The 15,184-nt window shown below is 40.3% G+C and overlaps 1 protein-coding gene across 8 annotated transcripts in view; it reads right to left on the reverse strand.

The window, feature by feature from the left end:
- RNF216 (ring finger protein 216) overlaps positions 1-15,184 on the reverse strand; it is a 171,770-nt gene that overhangs the window by 107,657 nt on the left and 48,929 nt on the right. For all 8 annotated transcript variants that reach the window (XM_027125701.1, XM_027125703.1, XM_027125699.1 and 5 more), the window contains exons 6-9: positions 13,820-13,922; positions 11,824-11,988; positions 4,035-4,149; positions 652-791 (exon numbers count right to left, since the gene is read on the reverse strand). In XM_027125701.1, coding sequence (XP_026981502.1) covers positions 652-791; positions 4,035-4,149; positions 11,824-11,988; positions 13,820-13,922 — 523 coding nt within the window. The remainder of the gene's footprint in view (positions 1-651; positions 792-4,034; positions 4,150-11,823; positions 11,989-13,819; positions 13,923-15,184) is intronic.

The raw sequence follows: 15,184 nt of genomic DNA on the forward strand, positions 1-15,184 counted from the left end.
ACACTGAGGCAAGACCCCTCACCAGCAAAACGATTATGACTCGCTGAAAGCACAGATGATGGTTAGCATTTTTTAGCAATAAAAGTATATCTTAATTAAGGCATGGACATTTTTTTTAGACATAATGCTATTGCATACTTACTAGACTACAGTGTAGTGTAAACATAACTTTTCTATGCATTGGGAAACCAAAAAATTCATATGACTAGCTTTATTGCAATATTCACTTTATTGCGGTGGTCTGGAACTGAACCTGCAATATCTCCGAGGTTTGTTTGTATTAAATAGCCAACATATGTATATTCCAGTTGACTTGCACATTTGATAGTATATTTGGAAGAATTAAAGAGCTAAATGGAATCTCTGTTTTTTCCTCCATTTCCTCTAATTTCCACCATTAGAGGGTGAAGGAGGTGAAACAGATGTGTTTACTAAGCTCCAATTAAAATTCTCTAACATAAATCTGATTTATGAAACTGTGAACTTCAGTCAGTATCATTACAAAACCTAGTTTTGTTTTCCTTTTAAAAGTTTTATAGTTTATTCAAATGAACCACTTGAAAGAAAAGGCAAATCTTACAAGACAGTTTTATACTATGCCCTAACAGCAAACCAGAATCCCAGAAACACATTCCAAACACATCTTCCTACCTCTGCCATCTCTTTGATTTTCTGCTCATAGAACTCCTGCTCTTGCTGCACAGCTGGAAGGAGAGCACGCCGGTCATAAGACCTACAATGTCGCCGCTTATTTTCCAGAAAGAACATCCTCTTTTCTATTTTTTTGTCACCTAGAAGATAAATGACAATGCAAAGTCATGCAGACAACTGTTCTGCTAGGAATCCAGGCAGCCATCCCAGTCCTCTGTGGCCTGGTCCTACAGAGGACGTTTAGTGACTTTCCCATAACACATTCTCTTTGGGAAAACTGGGCTCCTTACCATTCCCTAACATTCCACACACTTCCCGACTTTCTTCCTCTCCACCCCTCCCTCGCTCCTGCTTATTATAATCCAGCTGGAAGGTCTCTCCTAGCCTGTCAGTACTGCACTGTGTGAATATACCACAATTTACTGTGCATTCACTACTGAGGACAGGCAGGTTTACAGTTTTGGGTTATTATGACCAGGGCTGCTATACATATGCCTGCAACTCAGCTGAGAATACGTGAAGGAGTAAAATTGCTGGATCAGCTTAGAAAACAGTGCTACTTTTCCAAAGTGTCTGTTCCAATTTACACTCTCCCCCCACCAGCAATGTATGTGAGTTTCAATCACTCCACATTGTCCTCAGCACCTGATGACATCAGTTTTTAATTCGAGCCATTCTGGTAGATGCACATGTGTTTCATGCATGTTTAAAAATTTTTTTTATTTTGAAAATTTCAAAGACAGAAAAGAGCAGTACCTAGATTTACAATAAATAACACTTAGAATAAAAGCTAACAAAATGACAAGTGTCAAATCTTGCAGTTGGTCTGATTTAGTTTTTGTATTTCTTTGGTTGATTTGGTAATGTACATTTTCTAGAAAACTGTCTATTCCATCCAGATTTTCTATTTACTCAAAAAACCTTTTTGATAATCTCTTGATTTTATCAATATTTACTATACATTGATACACTTTATTTTTCCTCTTTTCTCTTGTTCACTCTAGTTTTTTTTTTTTTACTCTCACTAGTTTTTAAAATTAAAACATTTTTTTTTCATTATTTAGAAAACCAGTTTTTGGTTCTCTATTCTGTTCCATCTATCTGTCTATATTTCTGCCAAGCCCACCTGGTTTTCTTTTTAAACAGTATTTATTTATTTTATTTAATTTTTTTGGCTGCATTGGGTCTTAGCTGCAGCACGTGGGATCTTTGTTGCGGCATGCAGGATCTTTCGTTACAGTGCTCGTACTTAGTTGCCCTGCGGCATGTGGGATCTTAGTTCCCCGAGCAGGGATTGAACCCGTGGTCCCCTGCATTGGAAGGTGGATTTTTAACCACTGGACCACCAGGGAAGTCCCAAGACCACCTAGTCTTAATCACTGTAGCTATGTAGTAAGTCTTGAAATCCAGTAGACTGATTTCTTCCACTTTATTTTTCTTTTTAAAAATCACTGGGACTTCTCTGGTGGCGGAGTGGTTAAGAATCTGCCTGTCAATGCAGGGGACATGGGTTCGAGCCCTGGTCTGGAAAGATCCCACATGCTGCGGAGCAACTAAGCCCGTGTGCCACACTACTGGGCCTATGCTCTAGAGCCCTCGAGCCAAAACTACTGATAAATAAATAAATTTATTTAAAAAAAGAAATCATTTTAGCTATTCTAGTACCCTGCCTTTCCATATAAATTTTAGGATAATTTTAGGATACCTTGCCTGTATCTACAAAAAAATCTTGCTGGGATTTTGACAGAAATTACATTAAGCATGGTACCAATTTGGGGAGGATTTACATCTTCACTGAGTCTTCCAATCCATGAACACAGTACGTTTCTCCATTTATTTATATTTTCTTTGATTTCTTTCTTCATTGTTTTGTAGTTTTCATCATAAGTCCTGTACATGTATTGTTAGATTCACATCTAAGTATTTAATTTTTTTCAGAGCGACTTTACTTTTCAAATTAATTATTTATTTATGGCTGTGTTGGGTCTTCGTCGCTGCGCGCAGGCTTTCTCTAGCTGCAGTGAGTGGGGGCTACTCTTTGTTGTGGTGCGTGGACTTCTCATTGAGGTGGCTTCTCTTGTTGCGGAGCATGGACTCTAGGTATGTGGGCTTCAGTAGTTGTGGCACGTGGGCTCAGCAGTTGTGGCTCATGGGCTCTAGAGCGCAGGCTCAGTAGTTGTGACGCACCTGTTTAGTAGCTCTGTGGCATGCAGGATCTTCCCGGACCAGGGATCAAACCCATGTCTCCTGCATTGGCAGATGATTCTTAACCACTGCGCCACCAGGGAAGTCCCAGGAAGGTACATTTTTGGCTTGATATAAAGGAATAACTTTCTAAAAGACATAGCTGACCAACAAGGGAGTAGATCATCTTGTGAAGTGGTACTTTCTTTTCTCTACCACTGAAAGTCAGAAACAAATACTAAATGACTATGTATTAGGGATGCCTAGTAAACTGTGGATGAATTCAGCTGAATGAAAAACCACCTATACACAGTCCCCACTTCCATTCTGCCACAGATCTGTGAGAATGTCATGTCAGGAGAGCACTGCTTCACAGAGTAGCTTGGTGAACTTAGAAGTCAGAGCCTAGGACGTTTTCTTTTAGATCCTGAAGAGTTCAAAAATTCAAATACTTTCCAACTCTATAACTATCTCATGGATTTTTCATTTAGTCACACCTGAAGTCAAGTCATGAAATTAATTACAGTTGTAACGGAAAGACACATAGGAGAAAAGAAAAGGGAAATATTCTTATTTATGACATAATCTACAGGAAAAGTTGAAGTGGACTCTTTTCTTAGACACAAGCAACTAAGATCAAATTTGTTGCAAAATTCAGCAAGTTTACCTTGGCGGGGGGTGGGGAGTTAGACCTGAAATAACCTCTTTGAAAGAGCTTTCAGCAGTTACTTCATCAATATGAATAACAGAATTTTAAATAAACAGCTTAAGTGGCAGTTTAAGAGCTGTTTGGTTTTTTTCTGTGTAGAAGCTACTCTCTCTCAGGTGTGTAAGTGACTCCTCTGCAGTAAGCAATCAATCACTGGTCTAGCTTTTACTATGTAGTGAAAGGTTAATTCTTGTCAAACCTTCAAGACCTCTTTTCCCCCCAAGCTGAAGAATGTCCCCAAACACTTTTCCACATGTGAATCTAACACTACACACAATTTTCCTGTCATGGTGTATCCTAAACAGAAAGATGACAAACTAGCCACTTTCTAAAAACACCAATGTGCCATCAGAGCAGTCATGTCAGTGACACTCCTCAGACTGCTGTAACAGGGCACTTCTAAGCAGCCACACCACGACTCCCCTTACAGGCTGTGTGGGAGCAGACGGCTCTGCAAACACCATCAGCAACACTCACATTTGGCCATTACCTTGTTCAAATTTGAAATCTATGTAAGAATACTGATTCATTTCTTTTCTCTTTTTTCTTTTTCCACTGGTTTCTGGCGATAGCTCCTGCCATTTTTTAATGGCATCAGAAAAGGCCTAAAAATTGAGAAAGGGAAAGGTTACTGCTGTAAATGGGACAAAAAAAGTACATGAAACATCGGCAATCCCTAAATCTCGTTGTGACTCACAGCTATCTTCCCTACATGGCTTACCAGAAAAGGCAGCAGCAAAATAAACAGGTAGCATTTTATTGTTTTCATTTTCTCTTTCAACAACTGCTATAATGGTAGAACCAAATGCTTACTGATAAAGGTGCACAAGAAAACAGAAACTACTGAAGCTGTCCTTAAATAAACACAGGTTAAATCACGTAACAAATGGTTACAAGTTATATTTTACAGGCAGCATCTTACATGGTGTTTCCCTGGTCAACACTCCCTCCTCCACTTCCCCCACATTCTCGTTGCTTTCACCCACATCCCCACTTTGTACTGAACACGGGAGTGCAAAATTCTTATGCCAGTGATAATCCCTTTTCTTCCATTCCTTTAGCGTCTCCCCCTTTTTACATCTTTCCAATAGGCATTTAAAGGTGCTCAAGTCTCTGCCATCTTAAAAAAAAAGACACCCTTTCATTCCCTGACCTCCTTCCTCTTCCAGCTACCAGCCCTTTTCTTCTTCCTCTTCTTTGTAGCCAAACTTATCAAAAGAGCAATCTGTACATCATTCCATCACCTCGCCTCCCACAAGCGGCCAACTCCCTCTAACCTGGCCTCTACCCCACCTTTCCACTTGCTAATCTTCCTAACGCGGGGCTAACTCCTCACCTCACTGGATCTCTCAGCAGCACGAACAATGCTGCCTGCTCCACTCTCCTGACTTCCTCCTTCCTCGCTGCCTGCTGCTCTACCTAGTTTTTCCATGTTGGGAGTCCTCAAGGCAGCCTTGGCTCTCTTCTTACCCGACAGTCTCTCTAGGTACACTTCATCCAGGCTGGTAAGGTCACCTTCCATATGCTGACGACTCTCAAAATCCCTTCTCCAGTTCGTATTTCCCACCTTTTTTGTCCATTCAGCCAACCAATGAATTGCTTTTACTTGGATGTCTCACAGGCCCCACCCAGCATGCTGGCAGTTCAGTGTTTCCCAGACAGAATTCATGATTTCTAAGGATCACCCCTGCATCTTAATCTACCTCCTACCTCCCTTCCTTTTCAAAGCTCCTAAGTTTGGGAATCAGAAGGGAATTACCATTCGTTGTGCGTGCCTCCTATAAGCTAAGCACTACATGTGGCCCTTTCAAGTCCTTACTTATTTAATTCTCACAACAATCCTCTGAGGGAGGTATTATTTATTTTATAGTAGAGGGAAGCAAGGCTTAGAGAAAGGAACTTGCCCCCAGTCAAACCTTAATTAAAGCTAGTATAGGAAGTCAGGCCAGTCTCGGAACTAAAGCTCCTCTCTTTGACATCACCTTGCCCTCAGATTTCAGTGAAACCCCATCAAGAGCTGGCCAACAGCAAGATTCATCTTGCCACCTCTCTATATCCCGGATCAACGTCCTCCACAGCTGCAGTGCCTCCTCCCTTGCTTTCTGTTTCTTCTTTCTGTCCCACTACCCAAGGTGTTCCCCACAAATCCTTAGGCACCAATCTTAAAGTCACATGTTTGTACTCAGCTGCAAAACTACTAACCTATACCAAGTTTTATCTACAGGTAAAACCCCACCCTTGAACCAGGGCTATGTGCAAAAACCCAGGAAAGGAGGCAGGATAAGTTATTATTATCTGCATTTTAAAAATGAGGTAATTAAACGGTAGATGTCATTTATCAGCAACTGATTACTGGAATGTGAACTCAGAGCTCATAACTGGTAGGTAGTCTACTGGGTTTTCAACCACACTACACTGTCATAAAACACAGAGGCTTCTGGGACTTCCCTGGCAGTCCAGTGGTTAAGACTCCACGCTTCCAATGCAGGGGGCCTGGGTTCAATCCCTGGTCAGGGAACTAGATCCTGCATGCTGCAACTAAAAGATCCCACATGCCACAGCTAAGACGTGGTGCAGCCAAATAAATAAATATTAAACAAACAAACAAAAAACATAGAGGCTCCTGACTGCAAGAACTGAGGTCATTACCTTGGTCTCATTTAATACTGTTTCTAGTTAGCAGGAAAAAAAATCCATATATATGAACACAAACTCATACTTGTCAGGAAGCTGTACCTTAAAACAAAATGTTGCCTAAAAATTAAAGACACCTCCAAAATCTTACCTTAATAGTTATATTAACATTTATTACTTATCTTTTTTTGTTTTTTTCTGGTCGTGCCTCTCAGCTTGCGGGATCTCAGTTCCCCTCAGGCACTGAACCTGGGCCACGGCAGTGAAAGCGCCGAGTCCTAGCCACTAGACCACCAGGTAACTCCCTACTTATCCTACTGACTAACGGTCCAGTAGACAAATAAAATTAGAGAATCAGAATTCCTTCCTTTCGAGACCTGCTAGCTATAATTCATACCTACACAACCAAAAGGCATCACAGTTACTTTTTCTTACCTTTTAGCCTTTCACATATTATTCCTCTAGTGAAAGCATCTTTAAGACCTTGTTCAAATGACATCTTCATTTCTTTCCTAGTGCCCTCATGCACCTTTATTCACTCTATTTTATAATACTCATCACATTGCTTTAGCCTTTTTTTTAAACTTTAATCTCCTCAAACAGACTGAAAACTCTTTGGAAAGAAGCTAATTTGTATTCTACGCATGTCAGTGTCCTCAGGGTCTAGTCAGTAACTACCACAAAGTAAGTACCCCAAAAACCTAGCAGGAAGAACACAGAACAGATAATGAAGAAAAAATCTTAAAAATGTTCCTTTTGTTGTTTCTAGCACTTTTCCCTCCAGCCTTCTCACACTCACAAATCAAATACCCGCTCAAAGTATTCGTTTTGAGAATCAAGGATACAGTCTGGTAAGATTTTTGGGCCATCTCTGACAACAGCCAAACTTCTTTTAAGGGATGACCTAAAAACACAACAATGGTCATGTGATGATGCAAAAGCTGAGAAGTAGACAGAGACTCCTCTGTGGAGCCTGGTAGAAAGGTCAGGTCCAGAGACAGGGATATGTTACCTGCATGGAGACAGAGATGACCATTCAAGTACACAGACGGAGAAATCTAGGAAGCCTGGGTAGTCAATACCCTGAGAACGACCACCTCAGAGAAGAGAAGTCAAGGGGTGGGTTAAAAAAGATGGCCCTGTCCACTAGCATTAAGCTCCATGAAGGAAGGGAACCTCTATATTTACTGTGACATTCCCAATGTGTGACCTATGGCAGGCATTCAACAAACTGCCTGAAAGAGGTAGTCTCATCTGGGGCAGAATTATTGAGAAGAATTAGGAGGGGAAATAATTTTCAATCCAGTGGAACCATCAGTCAAGCATGACATGAGTGTGTAAAGGAAGACACAGAAAGTTGTCAGGATCTAGAATACAGAAAATTAATCTTTGTCAAAAGGCAAAGGGAATTCCCAAGATAACAGCTATGCAGCAGGCATGAAGAACAATCCGAACAGACTGGAGTCTACCAGCAGATGAATGGATAAAGAAGGTGTGGAATATACATACAATGGAATACTACTCAGCCATAAAAAAGAATGAAATGTTGCCATATGCAACAACATGGATGGGCTTAGAGGGCATTATGCTAAGTGAGATAAGTCAGACAGAGAAAGACAAATACTGCATGATATCACTTACATGTAGAATCTAAAAAATACAACAAACTAGTGAATATAACAAAAAAGAAACAGACTCACATATACAGAGAACTAGTGGTTACCAGTGGGGAGAGGAAAGGAGAGAAGGGAAATATAGGGATGGGGAATTAAGAGGTACAAACTATTAGGTATAAAGTAAACTAAAAAGGACATATTGTACAACACAGGGAATATAGCCAGTATTTTATAATAACTATAAATGGAGTATAACCTTTAAAAATTGTGAATCACTATACTGTACACCTGTAACTTATGTAATATTGTACAGCAAGTAAACTTTAATTGAAAAAAAGAAAAAAAAAAGAAATGAGAATTGACAGGTTAGACAATAAGCAAAACTAGAATAAGAACAACTTTCAAGTTGTTGGGTGTGGAAAGATTTACCCAGAGTCAAAAAAACAAAACAACAAAAAAAAGCAAATGAAAAAACCAAGGCAACTGATTTTTAACTCTATGAAAAATACAAAATTCAAAAAAAGGAAACGTTATCATAGTACATTACTTGCCCTAGCAGTGAACATTTCCATAGTCATAATAATGACAATTCTAAAAACAGATTTAAAAAAAGCTGTATGCATCTAAAAGATGAGTGTGTGTTAGATCTAGAACCTCCATCTACCATAAAGAGTAAACTATAACAAATGAATCAAGCATAATAATATGTTCATAAATGTGGAGGTAAATACCAGAAAAAAAAACCATATAGAAGAGGATGAAGAAGGGGGCTTCAGCCTGCCATTTACAAAATTATAAATGAGCATTTTGCCACTATTGTATTTTATTTATTTAAAAAAAATTTTTGGCCGCGCTGCACAGCATGCAGGATCTTAGTTCCCTGACCAGGGATTGAATCCGCACCCACTACAGTGGAAGTGCAGAGAGTTTTAATCACTGGACAGCCAGGGGAGTCCCTGCTTTTTTAAACTATGGAAATTAATTAGTTTGATAAAAATAAACATTCATTTTAAGAAGTAGTTCCTGTTGTGAATTTTAAGGATGACCAGTTCTCTCCAGTTTAGAAGTTATTCATTGAAAACACTTAGTGCTGACAGCATTTCTGTCCCTACAGAACTTTACAACCAGAAGAAACATTACTGCAGCTGCACTGGGGTCTCCAAGAAGCTCACCCACAGGATACACCCATAAAAAGAGTGGAGCTAAAATATCCACAAGTGCACACACATGCGGGTAGAGTCTTCCTGCACTCTGGGCCTCCATACCACAGGCTTGCAACAAACCAAAGTGGGCCCTGCTGGTCACAGGCCTCTCTAGCATGAATTCAGCGCTGCAAACCTAAGGAGGCCGAACCACGCAAGGCTCTTGTGCTCTTGTACTACACTAAGGACCAACTCTGAAGATAGCACTGAGTAACCGTTAAGTCAAATGGTTTGAAAATTATTCTGTAGCACACAGAGAGAAGTGTGAAGGGATGGGAACTTGTTACTGAAACTTGATATATGTGAGGCACTGTGTTATAGGCCTGCTATATATTATCTCATCTAATTCTCACATTAGCCATCTAAGACCTCCACTATTTACTAACAGAAAACTGAAGCTCTGCAAGTTTAAGACACTTGCTCAAAGTCACACACCAAAGTGGCAGAAGTAGAATTAAAATTCATGAGAGAGAAAAAAAAATCAAACCTAAGTTTAATCAAGATTCTAGATGTAACCATCAATTTATACAAAACTGAGGGGAGAGAGGAATCATTTAATTACAATGCAGGGGTGCAGTTAGCAAAATCTAGACTGTGAAAACCTGTAAGATAAAACAATGCAGTTCTCCCCAGCAAACAGGCAGTAAGGAAAAATGAAGGGGGAAGAAAGAGAGAGCTTACAGATTTTTAAACAGAGATTTAAGAAGTTATCAATCAACTGCAATAAACAGATTTTACTTGGAACTCTATGACCAAACAAGCTGAAGATTTTTGACATATTCAGAGAAATCTGAATGCTGACTGGATATCTGATGATGTTAATTTTTAAGCTGCGATAATGGTTTTTTGATTGTGTTTTAAAAATTATTTTGTCTCTGTATTTATCTTTTAAAGATAAATACTGAAATACCTATGGATGAAAAAAATGAAATGAAGCTTGGAATTTACTTCACAACAGTCTGGGAGGGAGAAGTGTGTAGGGGTGGAAATACAATACAACAAGATTGGGCAGGAGCTGATAATTGCTGAAGCTGAGTGACAGTAAGCAGGGGTTTTTTACAATACGATCTTTACTTCTGTATGTGTTTGATGTTTATAGTAAAAAGTAAAAAAAAGAGAAATCCACGGAGAATTGACTTTGTCTTCAGTCAGCATACCCTCCCAAAGCAATCATCATGTTTGGGGAGTGGCACAGGGAAGACATGCTATTGCTGAAACTAGGAAGCATCTCCGGGTGTGTTTTCTACATCCCTGTCCACGTGAGTGTAACTTCCTACAAGGCAGAAGTCTTGTGCACCATGTCCATAGAGCAGGGAGACTTTCTGATTGAGCACATCAGATTTTAGCTTCTGTCAAACATTATTTCTCCTTAAACACCTTACATTCATTCAAATAGTCCAACCCACCTCTTTCCAAAATCCTGCAAATTTTTAAATTACCCACTAAAACAAGCAGACACAATAAAAATATAAAGGGTCAGAAAAACAAGGAAAAGGATAAGGTAGGTATGAACAAGAACTGAGCCACAAAGCCCTACAACCTCCCACCCATATAACTAGTAGGCCTTCAGTGGGGAGAAGCATGTGCGAGTACAGTTACTCTTACTTATCTCAGGATGGCGGCAGGGACGTTACCAATGAGGACCAGCCCACACCCAGACCACAGGGGTTGTCTCCTGCTGCTGCCCTCTTACTTCTCATCTAGGCTCCCTGGGAGCTCAGAAAAGGTGTGAGGCACCAAAGCATCAGTAAAGACACCAGGCAGGGCCTAAAGATGAAAGAGCCCCTTTCTTTCTCAAGGTCGTTATTTTGGGGGGGAAGCTGTTTGTCTGTTTGTACATGACAGTACAAACATTCCCTCTTTAGCATGGGGAATGAGATTCAGAAACACAAGGCACTATCTCTGTGTTCCCTTCAGAGTAATTTTACCTAAAATGAACCTACAATTAGGAGTTTGTTGCCAGCTGCCTAAATGTTACCAATCTAAAGGTGGAAGGGGCCTACACGCAGCAAATTCACCGATGTTCACCTTCTTTCAGGTTATGACCCAGTGGGTATTTTAACCGTTAAAGTAACTCCACATTTGCTTGTCTTCTGGAAAGAAAAGCACACTGTCTGCTGAGAATCACCAGAACTTCAGCAGGAGAAATGGATTTAAAGGCAGGAGAAAGAGGAACAAGTCAAGGACCTGCTGGTGCTCACTCTTCCATCCTGGCTGACTGCCATGAAACGGGCACTGTACAATGGACTTCACTAAATGAAGCACGTCTGCTACCCACTAGTGACCAGCACCCTTCCAAGCCCTGGAACAGAGGCCCTTACATGGAACCTTATTTAGGGCCCAGAAGAAAAAAACAAAACCTCGAGAGCTTTCAGTTAGCTGCCTACTCGCTTCTGAGGCAAACCACCACTCCCTGGGCAGAGCTGGGTTCCTGGGCCCTTTACAGACTCTACATGTAACTGCTAACTGAGCCATCTGGGGGAGGATTGTGGTGGCCAGCTCCAAGTCAGAAAGCAAATGAGGGAGGAATAGCACTGAAATGCATCTTTTACACTCTAGTCATCCGCATTCCATGGGAAAATTCATTACCTTCCACGTCTTTATGGTCAAACCAGAACCGCCCTGCTTCTAATATGTATTTCTTTTCATTCAGCTCTTCCTGATCAGCAAATACCTTTGTCTATTTACCTTCGCCCTGACAAACTCCTTAGCTCTTTACCATCATAAACCATGCCAATTTCCACAAGCTGAACTCTTCATTCTGTTATCATGGGAAGGAGTAGTTAGTCAAGAGGTGTGACCCCAGCAGGAAGACCAAGTAGAGCACCTTTCGGGTGATTGCATAGTGTCCTTTGAGCTCATGCAGGGCCCACTTGATGTCCTGACTGCTGAGCATTTTGAAGTCGGCCATCAGGAGGTCAGCAGCTTGGATGAAGCAGCGCTGGTCAAGAGGAGCCAATTTAGAATAGTCAAAAAAGTCTATTTTAGGCAACTGAAATGAGAGAGAGGCACAACATTAGAGGCCAGACGGTGCATTTCCTACGAGGGGGAAATCATTTGAAGAATTATTTACTACAGAATAGAATAATCTGACTTGTACTCATAATTACTCTAAAGGAGGATACCAACCCTGAATAGAGATGAAGAAATGATAGTTCAGAGAGGTTAAACAGTCTGTCTGGAGTCTGAAGACTAGTTTTACTAGTTGGAACTATGAAAAAGTATAGCTGGGGATTTGAACCCAATTTTTTAGCCATTTTCTTTTCACAAAATGTTTAGAAAAATGAATTTTTTTCCAGCTACAAAATACAGGCATACTTCAGGGAAACTGCGGGTTTGTTTCAAGACCACTGCAATAAAGTTAGTATCACAATAAAACGAGTCACACAAATATTTTGGTTTCCCAATGCAAAGAAAAGTTAAAATTATGTTTACACCATACTGTAGTCTAGTAAGTGTGCAACAGCATATGTACAAAAAAAAAGTACATGCTGCAATTAATAATTTATTGCTGGGCTTCCCTGGTGGCGCAGTGGCTGACAGTCCGCCTGCTGATGCAGGGGATGTGGGTTCGTGTCCCGGTCCGGGAAGATCCCACATGCCGCGGAGCGGCTGGGCCCGTGAGCCATGGCTGCTGAGCCTGCGCTCCGCAACGGGAGAGGCCACAACAGTGAGAGGCCCGCGTACCACAAAAAAAAAAAAAAAAATTTACTGCTAAAAAATGTTAACCATCATCTGAGCTTTCAGCAAGTCAATCTTTTTGCAACAGTAACACCAAAGGTCACTGATCACAGATCACCATGACAAATGCAGTAATAAAGTCAGAAATCTTGTGAGAATTACCAAAATGTGACATAGAGACACGAGGTGAACAAATGCTGTTGGAAAAATGGCACCAACAGATTTGCTCAAGGCAGGATTGCCACAAACCTTCAATTTGTAAAAAAAATTGTAACATCTGAAAAGCACAAAAGTAAAGAGCAATAAAATGAGTAATACCCATACATAAAAGAAAGAGTCAAAAAGAATTTGTGGTAAGTAGAAGGATGGTACAACAGATCCCAGTGAAGCAGTTCTGAACTATACTTTCCTTCAACAGCTTAACACACTAAATGCTAGTCTGGATCACAAATGAAGACAATGATTAAGATTTCTAAAAACCAAACTTTATATCTTGATACAGGATTTGGTTACACAGGTGTATGTACTGTATATAAATCTTATACAAAAAGAAAAACTGTAAACAGACATTAAACTCTAGGCAATAATCTGCATGCTAAAGTATTTACGGGGCAGTGTATTGATGTTTTTGCAATTTACTTTGAAGTGCATTATAATGAAATAAAATATGAAAGGAATGTGCTGATGGACACAGGGATGGACATGTGACAAAATGGACATAGTAAAATGTTAACTTTTAATAGTCCTGCTGGTGGATATATAGGTAATCAATGGAAAAGCCTTCTAACTTTACTGTATGTTTGAAAATTTCATAATAAAATGTTAAAAAAAAAACCTAAAATGATACAAATAATCCGGTCCAATTCTTGTTTATCTCAGGAACTTCCTTTGTAGAATTAAAGATATGGAGGATTTGTTTAATTCTTTGTGGGGAAGGGAAGATAGAGTTACAATGAAAGAAGTCAAATACAGAATTCAAAGTGACTCAGATGGAGAAATCCCACTAAAATATATATTCTGAAATCCTCTTTTCCTGGATTGTCTTAAAAAATGTGTCTTGACAAAGCAGTTTATTCCCTTAAAAATGATGAAAAGAGCAGAGCATTTCCAAGTAGACACTGCAAAACAAGAGCACAACTTGCCTTTATCTCATCTTGGCTGGCAAGCAGGCTGCTATTGGGATTGATAAGGACTCTATCTTCTCTCTTTGGATAATCTGGATTTTCCAGAAGAAAATTACAAAGTCTGCAAAAATAAATGATGTTACTTTCATAGCGCTTCCCAATCCCACACCTGCCCATTGATTCAAATGTAATGTGTGAAAATAAAGTTTCTAGACACACATTATAATTGACCTATCAGGGAATTAAAATGTTTGCAGATCAGAAAAACAAAACAAATAGATAGACAAAAGACAGTTACACTGAATCTCTATTTTTACTTGCTAATTTAAAAAGTAATATACATACTGAAATATAAACTCCGAAGTTTTTCTATTAGTTGGGTATCAATATAATGAAGTCACTGAAATTCTTACTGGTTGAACTGTATGGAGAAAAGTTTGTATTTACATTCACAATTAAAAATAGTTTTCTGGGCTTCCCTGGTGGCGCAGTGGTTGAGAGTCCGCCTGCTGATGCAGGGGACACGGGTTCATGCCCCGGTCCGGGAAGATCCCACATGCCGCGGAGCAGCTGGGCCCGTGAGCCATGGCCGCTGAGCCTGCGTGTCCAGAGCCTGTGCTCCGCAATGGGAGAGGCCACAACAGTGAGAGGCCCGCGCGCAGCAAAAAAAAAAAAAAAAGTTTTCTAAGAGTTAATAAATGGAACATAAAAGACCTTCTACTAATTCATTAATACTTCTTTTAACCCTACGGTAATAAATCCCCATGACAATCTGAGGGATGCTCAGTTTACTGTAAGGCTGAAGGAACAGACCATGTTTGCTTAAGAACAGACTCTCTTCATACCAAACTAACAACCCTGTCTTTTTATCACTACTATGAAATCCTTCAAAAGTAAGGATATAGAGAATAAGATAACATGAGAGATGTATCACCACCCAGATTTACAAATGTTAACTAAGAAGGCCTTTCACCCTAACAACCAAAGAAGCAACGAACTGTACTCCTGGGATGATTCCACACAGACAAGTACAGCCTGGTGGTATGCAGCACGAGCCACTTCAGTAGCAAGAAAGCTTCCCAGTTACAGGGCAACCAGGGCTTCCCCTCTCCTCTACCTTCCTTCCCTTGCTCCTGCAGATTCTGAAGATGACTCCACTGCCTCGAAGGTGCCCTACCATGATTCTCACTCAACTCCCTTCTCCCCAGGTCTCTCCTGTCCAGTGTCAGGAGCGCAGCCTCTAATTAAGACAGGTCTAGCAGGAAGAAGACAGAGAAAAGGTGTTCACCTCCAGCTCCTCTTCTCACCAAGGGCCAGTGTGTGGGGACTAAAAACTAGGGAGGCATGCTTCTTTTGCAATCCCCCTCAGGGCCCTCAGCACTG

The sequence above is a fragment of the Aethalodelphis obliquidens genome, unplaced genomic scaffold (assembly GCF_003676395.1).
Source record: "Aethalodelphis obliquidens isolate GAN/ISIS:26980383/991018 unplaced genomic scaffold, ASM367639v1 scaffold30, whole genome shotgun sequence".
NCBI classification, from domain to species: domain Eukaryota; kingdom Metazoa; phylum Chordata; class Mammalia; order Artiodactyla; family Delphinidae; genus Aethalodelphis; species Aethalodelphis obliquidens.